We start from the raw sequence: 20,058 nt of genomic DNA, 5'->3' as shown, positions 1-20,058 counted from the left end.
TGTAAAGATATTGTGGATAATATTTGTCCAAACAGAGATGTAAAAATTACTGCAAGGAATGCAGTTAATATTAAACTTCAATCGAATCTTCTGAAAGGTGGTATCAAAACGCCATATGACTGTGGGAGCTTCCGGCAATGATCATTCGTGTTAAATCTGCTTCTGAGAAAGGAAAGGGGGGAGAGGGAATGATATTCACTCCATGTAGACATATGACTGGTTATGTCAGGATTCTCGACATATTCTCAGTTCGAATATAATGAATTTCCTAGAGATAGAGAAGTTGCTGTCCATGCATCAGCACGGCTTTAGAATGCATCGCTCCTGCGAAATGCAACTCACCCTTTTTTCACATGATATCCTGCGAACCATGGATGAAGGGTATCAGACGGATGCCATATTCCTTGACTTGTGGAAAGCGTTTGAATCGGTGCCCCACTGCAGACTCCTAACTAAGGTACGAGTATATGGGATTGGTTCCCAAGTATGTGAGTGCCTCGAAGACTTCTTAAGTAAAAGAACCCAGTACGTCGTCCTCGATGGTGAGTGTTCATCTGAGGTGAGGGTATCATCTGGAGTGCCCCAGGGAAGTGTGGTAGGTCCGCTGTTGTTTTCTATCTACATAAATGATCTTTTGGATAGGCTCTGAGCACTATGGGACGTAACATCTGTGGTCATCAGTCCCCTAGAACTTAGAACTACTTAAACCTAACTAACCTAAGGACATCACACACAGCCATGCCCAAGGCAGGATTCGAACCTGCGACCGTAGCAGTCGCGCGGCTCCGGACTGAGCGCCTAGAACCGCTAGACCACCGCGGCCGGCTTTTGGATAGGGTGGATAGCAATGTGCGGCTGTTTGCTGATGATGCTGTGGTGTACAGGAAGGTGTCGTCGTTGAGTGATTGTAGAAGAATACAAGATGACTTCGACAGGATTTGTGATTGGTGTAAAGAATGGCAGGTAACTCTAAATATAGATAAATGTAAATTAATGCAGATGAATAGGAAAAAGAATCCTGTAATGTTTGAATACTCCATTAGTAGTGTAGCGCTTGACACAGTCACGTCGATTAAATATTTGGGCACAACATTGCAGAGCGATATGAAGTGGGACAAGCATGTAATGGTAGTTGTGGGGAAGGCGGATAGTCGTCTTCGGTTCATTGGCAGAATTTTAGGAAGATGTGGTTCATCTGTAAAGGAGACTGCTTATAAAACACTAATACGACCTATTCTTGAGTACTGCTATAGCGTTTGGAATCCCTATCAGGTCGGATTGAGGGAGGACATAGAAGTAATTCAGAGGCGGGCTGCTAGATTTGTTACTGGTAGGTTTGATCATCACGCGAGTGTTACGGAAATGCTTCAGGAACTCGGGTGGGAGTCTCTAGAGGAAAGGAGGCGTTCTTTTCGTGAATCGCTACTGAGGAAATTTAGAGAATCAGCATTTGAGGCTGACTGCAGTACAATTTTACTGCCGCCAACTTACATTTCGCGGAAAGACCACAAAGATAAGATAAGAGTGATTAGGGCTCGTACAGAGGCATATAGGTAGTCATTTTTCCCTCGTTCTGTTTGGGAGTGGAACAGGGAGAGAAGATGCTAGTTGTGGTACGAGGTACCCTCCGCCACGCACCGTATGGTAGATTGCGGAGAATGTATGTAGACGTAGATGTAGATGTAGATGTTAAATGCGGACTTTCCTTTCCTCATGCAGTGTACCTGACACCTAGTTCTGTTACAGTAAAGCCATTTTTGTTGGAATTACTATTATTTTATTATACATATTGTGAAGAAAATGGCATCTATTCCCAAGCGAATCGTAAGAATAATAACGTATTGCGTATAATAGATAAAATATTATTCTATTACAGTTTCATCATACACAAAGCCATGTCAACTATAAATTTAGACTACTCTCTTCACAGGCAAACTCAGACCATTCCTTAGTTATAAAACACAGCTTAAGAACCATGTTCTTTTTTAGTAAAGGAAATTATACATGTGTTATAACTAAAAAACAATAACAATTTATTACACTTTTGTATGGTTGTAGATTTTTTGTAGATGCTAATTTTTCCTCCATCGAAAGCATGTGTCATATGGCATTGTTATGCAATAAGTGTTTTTTATATACGCTATTCAGAATATATATAATCCCAAGAAATTCCCAACTCGGAATTAACATATGGGCGATGTTGTATAATATCTCACGCAATGTCAACAAACACATTCTTCACATCTTCATCTAATTGATATATCTGGTTAGCAACAAAATGGTGCATGGGGGCTTAATTAAAATAGAATGCAAATAATTTTAATTTTTTGATTCAGTAGCTGTCTGTTCGGTTACGAAGTCTCGTAACGGTTGGCCCTGACTAGTATTATTACGCTATCTGACTGCAAAGAACAACAACAAAGAATGAAATGGAAATTTTCATTAACACAATTAATTAATTAAGTCCCCAGCAACTATAAAACCTACGAAACCAAAGCACAAGTGTAACTGTTCTGTGTGTGGAAGTATGACTCAACGTACGCATCTGGCACGGTTCTTCTTCAACAACACAAGAAATTTTAAATATCATTTATACTGAATTAATTAAAGAAAATAGAAATACCATAATTACTCAAGAAAACCAGAATTACACTCTAATACAAGAACACAAGCCAGATGCTTTGTTGACTGAACCTGTAATGACGCATTATTCAGGACATTGAAGTAATGAGAAAGAAAAGAAAAGTAGTTTGTTACCTTAATTTATATTGATGAAAAGCACTCTAGACATTACAATCTCTCCACACCGACTCGCTACTATCACATCTCAACAAGAACTTTTCAGTATCACATCTCAGCAAGCACTGCCTACTAGCTCATCTCAACAAACACTCCTCACTACGACATCTCAGCACTGACTACCACGAGTTCTCCCAAAGCACTGCCCACTACGAGTTCTCAATAATCACTGCCAGTGGAGGCGGCGGAGCAATACTCTCTAGCGCGATCTCTGGCGCTGTGGCTCAGTGTAGCCACCTTTCAATGGTTCAAATGGGTCTAAGCACTATGGGACTTAACATCTGAGGTCATCAGTCCCCTAAGACTTAGAACTACTTAAACCTAACCAACCTAAGACACACAGATCCATGCCCGAGGCAGGATTCGAACCTGCGACCATAGCAGGAGCGCGGTTCCGGACTGAAGGGTCTAGAACCGCTTTTTTTTTTTGTTATCTCATTTTGTTCGTTATTGTTCGTTTCAAATGTTCGTGGCGGACGTCACCTGACGTCCATTGAAGTTCGTTTTTGATCCATTCACTCAGTTTTTTTATTACAGAGGGCAGCTAACCCTCTGACCGAACACGCTGAGCTACCGTGCCGGCTTAACCGCTCGGCCACAGAAGCCGGCTGGTCAGCAACGAGTCATATTGCATCTCTTAACGTTCAGATATTTAGAACACTTTGTTGTTTTAATAATAGTCTATATGCCATCACACAATCGAATGGTTTAAATGCTATGCCAATAAAACAGATATTACTGAGGCACTAATAATTGGGTGTGGCCTGGACTCACTGGTTAATTGGCTGTCATTGTATAATAGTCTGTTGTGCAAGTGATACCATTGTATTTGCACGAGATGGACTTTCCTACAACGTGCCACATCTTCTGTTTCAACTACTATCTCAAACTCAATATCAGATGAAATGCCGATATTTGCATGCTACTGACTGCAGTCGGTCAAATGGTTCAAATGGCTCTGAGCACTATGGGACTTAACATCTGAGGTCACAGGTGATCAGTCCCCTAGAACTTAGAACTACTTAAACCTGACTAACTTAAGGACATCACACACATCCATGCCCGAGGCAGGATTCGAACCTGCGACCGTAGCGGTCGCGCGGTTCCAGAATGAAGCGTCTAGAGCCGCTCGGCCACACCGGCCGGCGCAGTCGGTCAGATAAAACATTCTTGTGAAAAGCAGTGTAACACTAACTACAAGGTGAGCTGGGGGTTTTATATGTATTGATGCAGTCCCCCCCCCCCCCCCTCCCCTCCCCATCTCAACCCCACCCACCACCACCCACACACCTACCTAAATGACATTTTACTGCATGAAACCGTCTCTCCCTGTAGCTTACCCCTATTTTTCTCAAAATTTCGAACATCTTGCACCGTTTTATACTGTCGAACGCTTTTTCCAGGTCGGCAAATCCTATGAACGGTCTTGATTTTTCTTTAGTCTTGCTTCCATTGTCAACGACAACGTCACAATTCACTCTCTGGTGCTTTTACCTTTCCTAAAGCCAAACTGATCGTCATGTAACACATTCTCAATTTTCTTTCCCATTCTTCTGTATATTACTCTTGTCAGCAACTTGGATGCGTGAGTTGTTAAGATGATTGTGCGATAATCCTCGCACTTGTTAGCTCCTGCAGTCTTCGGAATTGTATGGATATACTTTTCCAAAAGTCAGATGGTATGTCGCTAGACTCATACATTCTACACACTAACATGAATAGTCGTTTTGTTGCCACTTCCCCCAATAGTTTAAGGAATTCTGAAGGAATGTTACCTACTCCTTCTGCCTTATTTGATCTTCTCGAAAGCTCTCTTAAATTCTGATTCGAATACTGGATCCCCCATCACTTCTAAATCGACTCCTGTTTCTTCTTCTATCACTTCAGACAAATCTTCCTCCTCATAGAGGCCTTCAATGTACTGTTTCCACCCGCTCTCTCCCCTGCATTTAATAGCGGAATCCCCGTTACACTCTTAGTATTACTACCCTTGTTTTTAATTTCCCCGAATGTTATTTTGACTTTCCTGTGCTCTGAGTCAGTCTTTCCGATAATAATTTCTTTTTCGATTTCTTCACATTTTTCATGGATCCATTTCGTCGTTGCTTTCCTGCAGTTCCTATTTATCTCATTCCTCAGTGACTTGTATTTCCGTATTCCTGAATTTCCTTGACGGTTGCCGCGCGGGGTAGCCGCGCGGACTAAGGCGCCTTGTTCCGGTCCGTGCGGCTTCCCACGTCGGAGGTTCGAGTCCTGCCTCTGGCATGGGTGTGTGTGTTGTACATAGCGTAAGTTAGCGTAAGTAGATTAAGTAGTGTGTAAGCTTAGGGACCGACGACCTCAGCAGTTTGGTCCCATAAGACCTTACCACAAATTTCCAATTTTTTCCTGATGGTTTTTGTACTTCCTTCTTTCATCGATCACTAAAGTATTTCTTCTGTTACCCACGGTTTCTTAGCATTTACCTTCCTTGTACCTATGTTTTCCTTTTCAGCCTCTGTGATTCCCCTTTTTAGAGATGTCCATTCCTCTTCAACTGTACCACCTACTGAGCTACTTCTTATTGCTGTATCTGTAGCCTTAGAGAAGTTCAAGCGTATCTCGTCATTCCTTAGTACTTCTGTGTCCCACTTCATTGCGTATTGATTATTCCTGCCTAATCTCTTAAACATCAACCTATTCTTCACCACTACTACATTGTGATCTGAGTCTATATTTGCTCCTGGGTATGCCTTACGATCCAGTATCTGATTTCCGGATCTCTGTCTGACCATGATGTAATCTAACTGAATTTTTCCAATATCAGCAGGCCTTTTCCATGTTTACCTCCTTCTCTTGTGATTCTTGAACAGAGTATTCGCCATTACTATCTGAAATTCATCACAGAACTCAATTAGTCTTTCTCCTCTCTCATTTCGTGTCCCAATCCCGTATTCTCCTGTACCCTTTCTTTTATTCCTTCCTCTACAACTGCATTACAATTCCCTATGACTACAAGATTTTCATCTCGCTTTACGTACTGTATTACCCCTTCAATATCTTCATACACTTTCTCTAGCTCTTCATCTTCAGCTTGCGACATAGGCATGTATACTGCCAGTGTTTGATTCCTGTCGATTCTGATAAGAACAGCCCCAACGCTGAACTGCTCACAGTTCTGCCTCTGGGTGGTCTGGGTGGTGCGAGCTGACCCAGCTCGTCGTGTTCAATAGCCTTCCGTGAACCACACGAGCAGCAGTTTGCCGGAAGGATGCATCACATTCTTTCATGACAATAATGCGCCCTCTTTCAAACTCACTGATTTGGTGGCACATTTCGGGCATATGTCTGCAGGGCATCCTGCACATCTTCTCAAGTCACACTGATCCATTATCTTCGGTTTTTAGCGACAACGAGAGCCGCAGGCACATTTTACGGGTAGGTGGTGTTGCCCCGCGATTTCGATGTTGACTTTGAACCCGGGGGCCGACATGATTCAAATGCTAATCACGTGTGCAGAACATACTAATGTTCATGTCATGTGGATATGTACTCTTATCTCTAGTCGTTCAAGGTATCCTGTTTTTTTTTAATGAACATCAGTGTATTTAACCTGAGATACATAATTAATCACATGACACGGTGCATTGCCATGTGTGATCCCCAAATCCGGATAGAACACGTGTGGGACCAGCTAGGACGTCAACTCCGTCCCAGTGCCCGTAAGATATTAACGACTAGTCACAACAGTGGTGGACCAGCTTGCCTGAAGAGGAGGTAAGTGGGGGGGGGGGGGGGCTGCTAGTCGTGCTGATTAGTGAGCTCGTGCTGCCAAGTTCTTTCTAAATTTGATTCGATTTTGTAATCAATTCAGTAACGTCGTACAGTCTCTCAACCCTTGAAGTTCCACTTTCTTTTCTCCTCCCCTTCTGGGCGCTTCACGTCACTTAGTCTCTTTTAATAGCTACATTGCTTACATCGATTTCGATATCAACTGCAGCTCTGCAAATGGAACTATAGTAATTTCTGTTATTAGTGTCACAGTTCTGAAAATACAGCAATTCGCCGGCGTTTCTCTTCTCAGAACGTTTTATTAGTTTTGCAGTAATTGTAGTATTTATTACTTAGGATTTACCTGTTTTCAACTAGGATCCTATTGATGCCTTATATGGAAGTTTGTGGTTTCATACACAAGTAAGGGGAAGTACAGAGTAGTTATCTAGTGTACACGGAAAACTATTTATCGTACCGGTACCCAATTTTACAAAATGGTTCAAATGGATCTGAGCACTATGAGACTTAACATCTGAGGTCATCAGTCCCCTAGAACTTAGAACTACTTAAACCTAACTAACCTAAGGACATCACACACATCCATGCCCGAGGCAGGATTCGAACCTGCGGACGTAGCGGTCGCGCGGTTCCAGACTGAAGCGCCTAGAACGGCTCGGCCACAACGGCCGGCTTCCCAATTTTACAGAAATGATGTTCAGACAGTATGCCAAACAATTTGCATTGCTAGTAGTGTTATTGTTATGACTTGCCGTTAGACACCGGTACGGTGACGTAGGGTTGAAACACAAGCACCAGTACACATTACAGTTGTAGACCGTCGACATGGGTCTGGACAATGCCTTTACTTGTAAAGCTGTTTTTTCAAAACATCAGCAATAATGTTGATGCTCTTCGCGACCATCTACGCATTAGTGGAATAGGAAGAGGTCCTCTTTCCGCACCGGGGCTGAAGAACATGATTCGGAAGTTCAAATTAATTGGAGATTTGGGAATTGCGCCGAAAATTGTTGAAGAATTTACCGTTGCTTTGGGTAAGAATGCTGGACGCCGAAAATTGTTGAAGAATTTACCGTTGCTTTGGGTAAGAATGCTGGACGCCGAAAATTGTTGAAGAATTTACCGTTGCTTTGGGTAAGAATGCTGGACGCCGAAAATTGTTGAAGAATTTGCCGTTGCTTTGGGTAAGAATGCTGGACGCCGAAAATTGTTGAAGAATTTACCGTTGCTTTGGGTAAGAATGCTGGACGCCGAAAATTGTTGAAGAATATACCGTTGCTTTGGGTAAGAATGCTGGACGCAATGTGCGATCTTCAAGCAATGCACGAGCCGTGTCACTACAGTTGAACATTCCATAGTTCACCGTTCGAAAAATGCTGCGAACAGTTGGAAAATGGCACCTATAGTGCCGTTCCAGGCGGTCGTGCATGCAGATGGTCGTCACAATGAGCAACGTAAACATGCTACGCAGTCAACAAATGTTGCCCCCTAATGCGGAAATTAAACTGTGTTTTTCTCAATGGTTTATTTGTTACTTCCCCTCTGCATGTCCTTATAAATGTTTTCACAAAGTTTCAATGTTCTGCGATCAGTCGTTTGTCATTGTAGCCCTCTCCAGTAGCGGAAGTTTAATTATAACCACCGTGTATTTGAGGTGAAAAGCTTAGCTAAACCACATTGTATTTATAGTTGTTTGATTCGTTTTGCCCATGTTTAAAGCTCCATTATATGTCTGAGATGATTTGAAATGGTCATGTCATTACGGCTCCATTCTCCTCTTCAGTCAGCCTATAAAGTACGATAAAAAACTAATGAAGCGATCAACGTCATTTATTCATTCTTGGACAACATTTTCTGATTTCTTAAAGAAATTGGATCATCATTAAGCCCTCCATCCGAGGAGATAAACTTGCTCTGTCCACCATGAGATGCGTCTCTCTCAAGCTGACGGAATAGATTGCGGGCACGAAAATTCCTGGCAGATTAAAACTGTGTGCTGGACCGAGGCTCGAACTCGGTCCCGAGTTCGACTCTCGGTACAGCACACAGTTTTAATCTGCCAGGAAGTTTCATATCAGCGCACTCTCCGCTGCAGAGTGAAAATCTCATTCCAGATTGCGGGCACGTTAATAAAGATATCTTTCCGAAATGTTTGTGAATTACTGCTCGGGCATGTCCGCAGGGAGTAATCCGCAAATTTTTTATTTTAATTTATTCATTACTTTTTGTAAAAAACGTGGTTAAAAACACATGACAAAACTACATATTAGTTCCAAACAAACGCATTTCTATTATTTTTTCAGATTTCAAAAAACTGTGCTTTTACTCCATGTGCAATATCCTATAGATTAAGAAAATTGTTTTTTCTTTGATTTCAAGTAAGATTTGCAGACTGCAGGACTTCCCACACGGAGACATCTCATTTTTGGACAGAGCAACTTTCACTCTCCTGATGGACGGGTTGATGACGACTGAATTTCTTTAAAAAAATCAGAAAAATGTTCTTTGATTTCCAGCTGGAGTGTCGGTCCAGTTACGTGTATCTAAGTGTAATTAGTGCCAGTTTGGAATTATCTTTCCTTCACTATACTGTTTTTGTAAATGGGAAAAATAATTGAGGACGTAGGACGTAAGTTGCAGGAGCTGCTCTTGAGATGAAGAGATTGGCACAGGAGAGGAATTCGTGGCAGGCCGTATCAAACCAGTCAGAAGACCGACGACTAAAATAAAAGTCGGCTACCTTGGTTGCGTCGAACTGACGTGATACTTTCATATAACAACACGAAGTTTGCATTACAGAGCAATCCGTTTAATTTTCAGGTCAAATCATAGTAGTCCCATACTCTGGGAATGAGCATAAGCGAGCAGATGCAGGAATCCTGCGTCGCCATCCATGCCAGTGTCGTAGTGGAGGTGGTTTTCCATCGCCTTCCTCCGACCTACTACGAAGTGTGTATCTCTGTCGTAAGCATGACAGTGATGGTGAGCGATTGTACGGTGGAGCGTTGGGTTTGTGTTGTTAAGGATGAAGGGAAGGGAGAGGGTGAGACCCGTCGCCAGCATACGGTCCGTTCCTTTCAGATAGCCCCAAGGGAGCCGCCGAGCTTAATTTCCCCATCCAACGGATGAATCACCCATAACAGCGTCACGTGTTCTCACTTCACGACACACTGTGGGCAGATATGGAAGCAAGGAAGGCAGATTAGAATTTAACGCTCTCTTGACAACGATGTCATTACAGACAGAGCACAAGCTCGGATTGTTTCATGGACGGAGAAAGGAAAGCGGTTGTGCCGTTTCGAAGGAACCGTCTGGGAATTTGTCTGGGTGGGCGGGCGCTGATTTGAACCGTCGTCCTCCCTCACGCGAAGCCAGTGTGCTAACCTCTACGCCACCTCGCTCGGTGGAAGATTTGGAATTTAATACAGGACACTGGTGAGGGGACTGGTGGTCAGGGACTTTACGCCAGCACTCCTCGTCCCCTTGCCAGCCAAATATTAGTAGTCAAAAATTTTCTACCACCAGCATTCGAACCGGCTTACCTCCGAATGGAGTGCGTTAGTGAACTCGGCCACGGTGGTGGGTGGTTTAATGTCCAAAACAGGTAAATTACAAGTTTCAGGTAATGTAATTTATCTCAAACTAGTAATCGGATTTTGAAGAGTGAAAAACTGTTGAAATCGTTTCTTTTAGAACTACTACGCTACAAGAACAAATTACTGCAGTTCTATTTGGGAAAAGGGAGGTTAATACCGGTATGTCCATAAGCACAAATAATATATCCATGGCAAGAGACTATACGTCATTTAGTGGAGAATTTTTCACAGTTCTTTTGGGTGAAAACAGAATTACGATACCTTGAACAGTTCAGGAAATGAGGTGAACAGCTTAGTTGAATCGACCGGTACATTTAAGAGGGTCATGGATTTGAGAAACTACTGTCGGTGCGCTTTTTGTGCCAGAATCAACGATATGTAGGTGGATCTGAGGAGCCTACTGTTGAACCGTGATTGGGTTTCACGACGTCGGCTACTTTGATAAGGTACTGATTTCATGTAACGTCTCTTAAAATCGTTTCATTATACATTCCCGGCGGGGTCAGGGATTTTCTCTGCCTCGTGATGGCTGGGTGTTGTGTGATGTCCTTAGGTTAGTTAGGTTTAAGTAGTTCTAAGTTCTAGGGGACTGATGACCATAGCTGTTAAGTCCCATAGTGCTCAGAGCCATTTGAACCATTATACATTTGAGCAATTTTATCACGTTCTCGTCCCATTTCCTGTACCGCTTGTCCACGGTGTACTTCCTCAAACTCGCCCAGAAGAACGGAGCAGTGGGACTGATTCAGTCATTATCTGAGGTTTAGATGCAAACAACTTTTGCTCTGTATCAGACATTTTACATACTCTATAACTGAGTTACTTATCCTATGTACGCTTTGTAATCCACACCCATATCTGTGTAATAACAGCCTACATAATCATGCTTCTTCCTTTACCTTGCCCTTTGCGTGAAAAAATGAGAGAGTATATGTATGTTTTCGGGTTTACAAGGCATGTGACAAAGTAGCTGCTTTCCGTCCGCTGAGGTTAGTGGTAACCAACTTAGCGTTCCTTTACCTTGGAAAAGAGGTCTATCACCACTAAGCGTGTTTGTTTTTTTGTTGGTGGTGGAAACGACCCCTCTGGTCTTTTCCGCTTTACCTGGATGGCTCTCTGGGTGCAACCGATCGCGTGACACTCCAATGCTGGCTGTTGATGAGTTTCGTACGTTAGTATTAAGCGCGGTCTTCCTATTTAAAAGTCGTGGCCAATATGTGAGCTATTCAGCCTAACTAAAACGTTTTATCCCATTTTCGAGGATGTGTTGAGTTAAAAACAAAAAAAAAATGGTTCAAATGGCTCTGAGCACTATGGGACTTAACATCTGTGGTCACAGTCCCCTAGAACTTAGAACTACTTAAACCTAACTAACCTAAGGACATCACACACATCCATGCCCGAGGCGGGATTCGAACCTGTGACCGTAGTGGTCACGCGGTTCCAGACTGAAGCGCCTAGAACCGCACTGCCACACCGGCCGGCAATTAAAAGCGTAATGGTTCATTAGTGCTAAGGAATGTCCGGGGTTTCGATTTATTCGGTATTCTGGGTTTTCTCTGTTCCTTAGGAACATTGCAGCCTTGGAATATTCTCTACCGCCTAATGGTTAGGCCAAGCTACAGCGATCTTTACCTTGTGTGAATGTGAGAATAAACGTATTTCGCGCGTGTGTATCTCTTTCTGTATTAAATATTGCTCTTTTACTGCCTCAGATTAAGGTGTGCTTAGACATACCGATTTTCACCTGTGCTTAGTTACACAAGTTTCCACGTGTTCCTCGTTCAATGACCCTGCTGCTCGAGTTTCTGTATTTCAACGCGTGATCCTAATTAGACTGATTGATCAGCGCCTGACACGTCATTTGAGCATCTGTATTTCGTATTTTTGAGAGATTTTATTAATCTCCTTTGCTTGTGGCGACCACGTGTTACATGAACCAGTGGGACCTTCAGCTTTTCTGGTCTCGCTAGTTCTTTTCGCGGTTCTTCATGGTTTAATCTAACCTTTACAGCAGTGTACTGTTTATTCAGTAATCTCGTGATTTTTGTCTGTTTCACTAAGGTGTTTCGCTCGATGAGTGATTAATTCATTAGCGCGAATTCTCATATCTAATACGTATACCAATAAAACTGTTTCAGTCTGTATAACTCTCTTTGCCGTAGAAATTCTTCCAGTCCATATGTGGCATAACAGCAAACCAGTGCTTAACAGTATTGGTTAAAAACAGTCTTGATTGCAATTTTGGTTTTTTTTATTTTTCAATAAAAAAAACTAAAATTGTAACCAAGACTGTTTTTAACCAATACTCTCTTTGCCGTAATTGCATGCTTATACTTTATCTTCTTGTTTGAATCTAGTCTGAGCCCACAAAGCTGTACGTTCCTTTCACCTCCCATATGATTAATTAAGATGTACGAAGTCGTGTGGTTTTATCGGGACCTGGAGAAATCTTTCATGCTCAGGCACGAGACAGCTATGAATGTTCCACCTTTTTCTCATATGTGAATTTGAGAATAAATGTTTTTTTTTGGAAAACTAATATCGTATGTCCCGTCGTATTCTTTCTGACTTACCACGTAGTCACCCTCATTGCAAAATACAGTGGTCCGTATGCTTATGTTTTCCAAGAATATTTCAGTGCTGTTTTTATAAGCTGCACAAAGGGGCAGTGATAATAATGAAACATAATTTGAGAGAAAGTCCTCACCACTAGAGTGCATAGCCTAAATTTTATTAATTTACCACATATTTTATAGCGCGATTTGACTTTGCGTAGTTTTACTGAATTAATTTAATTCTATTTAATTATGATTATGCTATCATACATAATTTTCCAGTTCGGTCTGATTATTGATGTGTAAAGAACGGCTTGGGCTGGTGGCGATATTGTAATTTATAATAGTTCATACCTAAAGTAAGAGCGGCAACGGCCTTGCCGCAGTGGATACACCGGTTCCCGTGAGATCACCGAAGTTAAGCGCTGTCGGCCGTGGTCGGCACTGGATAGGTCACCATCCAGGCCGCCATGCGCTGTTGCCATTTTTCGGGGTGCAGTCAGCCTCGTGATGCCAATTGAGGAGCTACTCGACGGAATAGTAGCGGCTTCGGTCAAGAATACCATCATAACGACCGGGAGAGCGGTGTGCTGACCACACGCCCCTCCTGTCCGCATCCTCCTCTGAGGATGACACGGCGGTCGGATGGTCCCGGTAGGCCACTCGTGGCCTGAAGACGGAGTGCTTTAAAGTAAGAGCAGTGAACACAGAAATCGCATGTGCACCTGCGTCAGTAGCACTACCACTACAAGAAGGGTATGTTGCAACCTGAATTTGTACAAGTTCATAAGAAATGCAATTACAAGAAATGTTGGTTGCCTGGGAGGTTTTTTCAGTCCATTCAGGCTCACTGTAATGTAAGAGCCACTCGCTTGGCGCTGATGATGCAAGAGTTCTGCCTCTCTCGAGATATGACCTGTTTCACAACTCTTTCACGCTGCTATTCTTAAAATTAGTATCGAGACGGACATGTATTAGGTCGTAAGCACGCGTAAACAAACGCGGTGGGCGCCACAGGCTTCCGTCGTCGCCCACTACCCACGCGGTATCAGCTATCGAGCGAGTGCGCATGCGCGACGTCTCCCGTAGCAGAGGCGAGCACGGTTCCGCGCCTTGCGCCAGTCGGACGCCGGCAGCCGACGCCGACGCAAGCTGCACTGCGAAGCATCGCGCGCCGCTTCACCAGACGACGGACGCGCCGCGTCGTGTCGGAAGAATAAACAGTGGGGAGTAGGTAGACAGGTCATCCTCCGACTACCAGATTAAATTTCTACCGTGTCCTACGTGAAAGCTCATTTCTGTCGGGTATCAAATTTTTTTAACGGTGAAGAGTACTCGTTGTAAACGTTCAGACATCGTGAGATACCATGTGCTGGTTTAGTCGTGCTGACAAGGAAAAAAGTTTTCAATAATTTTATTTTTACATCAGACATGTTCTAATGGAGGATGAAGAACGTCAGACTAGTTTTCTTCTCTTCTCTTACAAGCACGAGGGGGGAAATAGCAATAATGACTTGGCCACTCGACATGAAAAATTTCCGATAGTTATGCAGTGCATCAATAACGAAAAATATGTTTCCGTCGGCAATGAGATTCTGTCGTTTTTAGCAGTACTCTGGTAAGCTTTGCGCTTACTTTTCAAGGTTTTTATCAAGATCAAGAGTTATTGAAACGTCGCTTGGCTGAGTGTATAGAGCTACAGAAACTATTTCAAATTACGTTCGCTGTCATGAAGGCACCTGTGACACTACTATAATTCATCGTGACGTCATGAACGTAATCAACAAGTAGTGACACTGTTATCATCTGTGAGGTAGCTGGGGCAACGTGTATACCGAGACGATGACGACAGAAATTATTTTCACTTCTGAGAGTGTAGTGAATGGGACGAAGATGATGGACACGTCGAGCGAAGTGACGGCTGCCAACGCGACGGTCGAGCCGCTGTTCTGCGGTTCGGGCCTTCAGCAGTTCCACACGGGCTACAAGGAACTGCACGGCTACTTCAGCCTGCTGGTGTGCATCTTCGGCTCGGTGGCCAACTCGCTGAACATCGCGGTGCTGACGCGGCGCGAGATGCTGTCGGCGACCAACAGCATCCTGACGGGCCTGGCCGTGGCCGACCTGCTGGTGATGGTGGAATACGTGCCGTACGCGCTGCACATGTACCTGCTGCGGCGGCCGCGGGCGCTCACGTACACGTACGCGTGGGCCGTGTTCGTGCTGTTCCACTCCAACTTCGCGCAGGTCTGCCACACGGTGTCGATCCTGCTGACGGTGACGCTGGCCGTGTGGCGCTACCTGGCGGTGGCGCACCCGCAGCGCGGCCAGATCGGCATGCCGTGCACGCTGGCCGTGGTCGGCTCGGCGTACGTGCTGGGCCCGCTGCTGTGCACGCCGCACTACCTCGCCTTCGAGGTGGCCGAGCGGCGCGAGCGCAATGCGACGCTCTACTTCGTCCAGATGAGCCGGCTGAGCCAGGCGGCCGGCGGCCTGCTCGGCGACGTCAACTTCTGGGTGTACGGCGTCGTCGTCAAGCTGACGCCGTGCGCCGCGCTCACGGTGCTCAGCCTGCGCATCGTCGCGGCGCTGCTGGAGACGAAGCGGCGCCGGCGCCAGCTGACGGCGTCGGCGCCGGCGTCGTCGCGCCAGCAGGACAAGGAGCGCCAGACGGACCGGACGACGCGCATGCTGCTGGCCGTGCTGCTGCTCTTCCTGGTCACCGAGCTGCCCCAGGGCGTGCTCGCCCTCCTCAGTGGGCTGCTGGGACACCGCTTCTTCGCCGAGTGCTACGTGCCGCTGGGCGAGCTCATGGACGCGCTCGCGCTGCTCAACTCGGCCGTCAACTTCATCCTGTACTGCAGCATGAGCCGCCAGTTCCGGGTCACCTTCTGCCAGCTGTTCCGGCCGCGAGCGCTCGGCCGCTGGATCGCGGTCGAGATGTCCCACAACGGCGTCACCACCACCAACAACGCGACGCAGGTCACCCAGCTGTAGTACGTCCGGTGGGCCAGCTGGGGCTGCTCCGACGTGGTGGAGCGTCATTCCCTACCCGTCGCCTTTAAGTGCAGGCACCGCCGTATGGCCTAATATCAGACACCATCCACTATTTCCCACCTTGGCCGTTTTATAGCACAGTCATTTATTTCACATGTAAATAAAATGTCGTGTGACTAGGGCCTAGCCGGCCGGTGAGGCCGAGCGGTTCTAGGCGCTACAGTCTGGAACCGCGAGACCGCAACGGTCGCAGGTTCGAATCCAGCCTCGGGCATGGATGTGTGTGATGTCCTTAGGTTAGTTACGTTTAGGTAGTTCTAAGTTCAAGGGGACTGATTACCTCAGAAGTTAAGTCCCACAGTGTTCAGAGCCTTTTGAACCATCTAAGGCCTCCCGTTTGCCGGGTGCAAGTCTTTCGATTTGACGCCACTTCGGCGACTTGCTCGTCGATGGGGATGAAATGACGATGATCAGGACAACACAGTACCCAGTCCCTGAGCGGAGAAAATCTCCGACACAGCTGGGACTCGAACCCGGGCCCTTAAGATTGACATTCTGTCGCGCTGATCATTCAGCTACTGGGGGCGGACATTTATCTCACCTGGTCAGCTGATTTCAGCGCTGTGCCACTTGCATTCTCTTACTCTTAACATCATAATTTTACTGAGTTAACCTACATACCAGGTGATCAAAAAGACAGAATAAATTTGAAAACTGAATAAATCACGGAATAATGTAGATAGAGAGGTACAAATTGACACATATGCTTGGAATGACATGGAGTTTTATGAGAACCAAAAAAATACAAACGTTCAAAAAATTTCCGACGGATGGCGCTTCATCTGATCAGAATAGCAATAATTAGCGTAACAAAGTAAGACAAAGCAAAGATGATGTTCTTTACAGGAAATGCTCAGTATGTCCACCATCATTCCTCAACAATAGATGTAGTCGAGGAATAATGTTGTGAACAGAACTGTAAAGCGTGTCCGGAGTTATGGTGAGGCACTGGCGTCAGATGTTGTCTTTCAGCATCCCTAGAGATGTCGGTCGATCACGATACCCTTACGACGTCAGGTAATCCCAAAGCCAATAATCGCACGGACTGAGGTCCGGGGACCTGGGAGGCCAAGCATGACGAAAGTGCGGCTGAGCACACGATCATCACTAAACGACGCGCGCAAGAGATCTTTCACGCGTCTAGCAATATGAGGTTTTTTTTTCGTTCTAATAAAACCCCATGTAATTCCAAGCATGTGTGTGAATTTTTACCTCTCTATCTACATTATTCCGTGGTTTATTAAGTTTTCAAATTTATACTGGCTTTTTGATCACCTAGTACTTACACACGAGGGCTATTTTTCCCCAGCTCCGACAGTTAGAGAAATTTAACTAAAAATGTAGACTCAGTCCGAACAGGCTTCGGGACGCGCAGTGGTACCGACCGACCGCCTTGTCATTCTCAGATGTTCGGCGTCACATGATGCAGATACTGAGGAGCATGTGGTCAGCACACCATTCTCCCGCCTGTTGCCAGTTTTCGTGACTGCAGCCGCTACTTCTCAGTCAACTAGCTCCTTCATTGGCCTCATAAGTGCTGAGTGCATCCCACTTGCTAACTATGCTCGGCAGACCCAGAGGGTAACCCATCCAATTGCTAGCCAAGACTGACAGTACTTAACTTCGGTGATCGACGGGAACCGGTGTCACTCTTGCGGCAAGCCCGTCGGTATGCGAAAGTAAAACTGCTGTGGAAATCTGATTAACCTCTTCGCAGATGGGTTTCACAGTATCTGCCGGCCGCTGTGGCCAAGCCGTTCTAGACGCTTCAGTCCGCAACTGCGCTGCTGCTACGGTCGCAGGTTCGAATCCTGCCTCGGACCTGGTTGTGTGTGCTGTCCTTAGGTTAGTTAGGTTTTAGTAGTTCTAAGTCTAGGGGACTGATGACCTCAGATGTCAAGTCCCATAATGCTTAGAGCAATTTGAACCATTTTTTCACAGTATCTGGTACTGACGTCAATTGCGTCACGCCGCACTTTTCAGTTCTGAGCGCACAATGAGCACGTAAAGATGCGTAGGATAATAGTGTCTCCTTCCAAGTGCGTGCTGAGGTTTCACTCAGATTTTTTGCATCCCGCATAACGTTACTATCATGTGTGTCTGTCTTAATGACAGTGCTCAGCCGCACACCGGACGTGCAACCAAGACGTCCCTGCAGTGTTTTCAATGTGAAGTGTTTGGTCATCCACTAGAGAGCCCGAACTTCGCTCCCTCTGTTTTTCATCTCTCTGCTCACTTGAATCGTTGGCTATGACGGTATTTTGGTGCAGAGAATGGACTGAAGACTAACGCAGGGGATTGGCGGAAAGCACATACGGGGGTATTTGAAAGTTAATACCAGGCTGTAACAAATGTGTAAGTCGGAGCGTCGACTATGTAGAGAAGTAGCCGGAAGGTATAGCTAAATATTACAGATAAAAGATTTTTTGTTTTACTGCAGTTTCCATTTCGCAACCAATTGGAGCTCGAAAAAAAAATCGCCCTCGTACATTGCACGTTTGTCGTAGTTAGCTACTTGTTCCGTAGGTCAAATTTACGATAAAAGTTATGTAAAAGTTATGATGTGGAATGTCTCAGCAGAACAAACACAGAACACTTACGTAAACTAAATAAAAAATATAAATGATATTTGCATGGATGCATGGCAGTCATTTACAAGGTTTTTAAGAAAAGTGGCCTATTATCTCTACTTAAGAATTGCTCTTTGATAAAGAAGAGATTACTAAAGAGAAAGGTCTTTGATCTATATTTGAAACCATTTATTCTGTCAGAAATTTTATTTCCATGGGTAGATTATTAAAGAGTTTTGTAGCTGCATATTTCACCCCTTTCTGTGCCCAAGTTAGATTTAGTAAAGAGTAATGCATATCATTATTCCTTCTACTGTTGCACTTGTGAACATCTCTGTTACTCTCAAACTTAGACTGCGTTTTCCATGTGATTAATGTGTCGTAAGATGTGGCTAACATTACCATCTACTTGAAGCGTTGCCTGCGAGATGTTCGTGTATGAACGTCACACGTATTTTTGATTACTTTCTTTTGTGTAACGAATACTTTTAACAAATATAATATGCTAATATAATATGTTAAATGTAGAATTGTTATTGTTACAGTTTCGAACGAGAACAGTTTTCGCGCTCATTGTATAAGTTTACTACGACAACAATTATATATTTAATTGACAGATGGACATTTTATGAGTAACCACTTGAAAATGGCACATCGCCGAAATCACCTGATAGTGTGAAGGAAATGACTGTGTCGTAATACAGACAAAGGTGGAAAAAAGAATTGTCTTTTAATAAATTTATGATTGTGGCACGCGTTATGAAAAAACTTATTTAAAAATCTCATTGAAACACTATCTGCATCTACATCTAGATTTACAAGACTACAGAGCAAGAATCACTTTGAGGCTATTTTTCTGTCGATGCACACTCGAATAGCATGGGAGAAAAAGATGAACACCTAAATCTACCCATGAGAGCTCTGAATTCTCTCCTTCTATTACCATGGACGTTTCTCCCCGTGTAGGTAGCAGCCAACAAAATGTTTTGGCATTCGGAGGAGTAATTTTGTGTTTAAAATTCCGTGAAAAGAACTCGCCGCAACGAAAATCACTTTTATTTTAGTGGCTGCCGTGCCAACCAATTTATCATATCCGTGACACACACAGTCTTGTTAGGCGCTAACACAAAACATCCTGCTCATATATGTTTTGAGGTGTCCACCTTTGGTCCTATCTGTTAAAGATCCCATACCGCTCAGCAGAAATCCAGAAGAGGAAGATTAAGCGTAATGTGGGCAGTCTCTCTAGCACATTTGTTGCATCTTCTGTTTTGTTTCCTGGTAAATCTACGGACGAATATGTCATGTGCATCTGCATGATCAATCTGCAATTCACAAATAGGTATATGAATGCTTGGTGTCTGTTCTTTTGGACATGTGCGAAATTACATCACCACACATCCATATTGATTTGTTCGCCTCAATGGGCTATGACTCCACCACCCTCAGTGCGAATACACAATCACGATCGACCTCCAGCAGGAATCTCAAAATAGCGAGCAAGGGGGACTTGGACGGGGACTACGAATTGGTGGAGCTGGGTGGGAAGGTGGGCCGAGTGACGCGCCTAGATAGTCCGCGCAATTGCAATAAACACTATGTGCAGGTGATGCAGGGGTTAACGCAACTACTTATTCAGCAGGAGATCCAATATTCGAATCCTGACCCTGGACACATTTTTACTCGTCGCCGCCAACTTCTCATAAA

General features: G+C 44.6%; 1 protein-coding gene across 1 annotated transcript; it reads left to right on the top strand.

Annotated features, from left to right (window-relative positions):
* The first annotated feature begins 14,512 nt into the window (after nt 1-14,512).
* On the top strand, nt 14,513-15,768 carry LOC126199106 (G-protein coupled receptor dmsr-1-like). Its single transcript, XM_049935859.1, has one exon. The coding sequence runs from the start codon at nt 14,567-14,569 to the stop codon at nt 15,719-15,721; it is 1,155 nt and encodes a 384-aa protein (XP_049791816.1). The 5' UTR covers nt 14,513-14,566; the 3' UTR covers nt 15,722-15,768.
* The last annotated feature ends 4,290 nt before the right edge of the window (nt 15,769-20,058 follow it).

The sequence above is a fragment of the Schistocerca nitens genome, chromosome 8, assembly GCF_023898315.1.
Source record: "Schistocerca nitens isolate TAMUIC-IGC-003100 chromosome 8, iqSchNite1.1, whole genome shotgun sequence".
Taxonomy (NCBI): Eukaryota; Metazoa; Arthropoda; class Insecta; order Orthoptera; family Acrididae; genus Schistocerca; species Schistocerca nitens.
The sequence above is the reverse complement of the archived record's forward strand: the minus strand, read 5'-3'. Positions and strand labels throughout refer to the sequence as shown.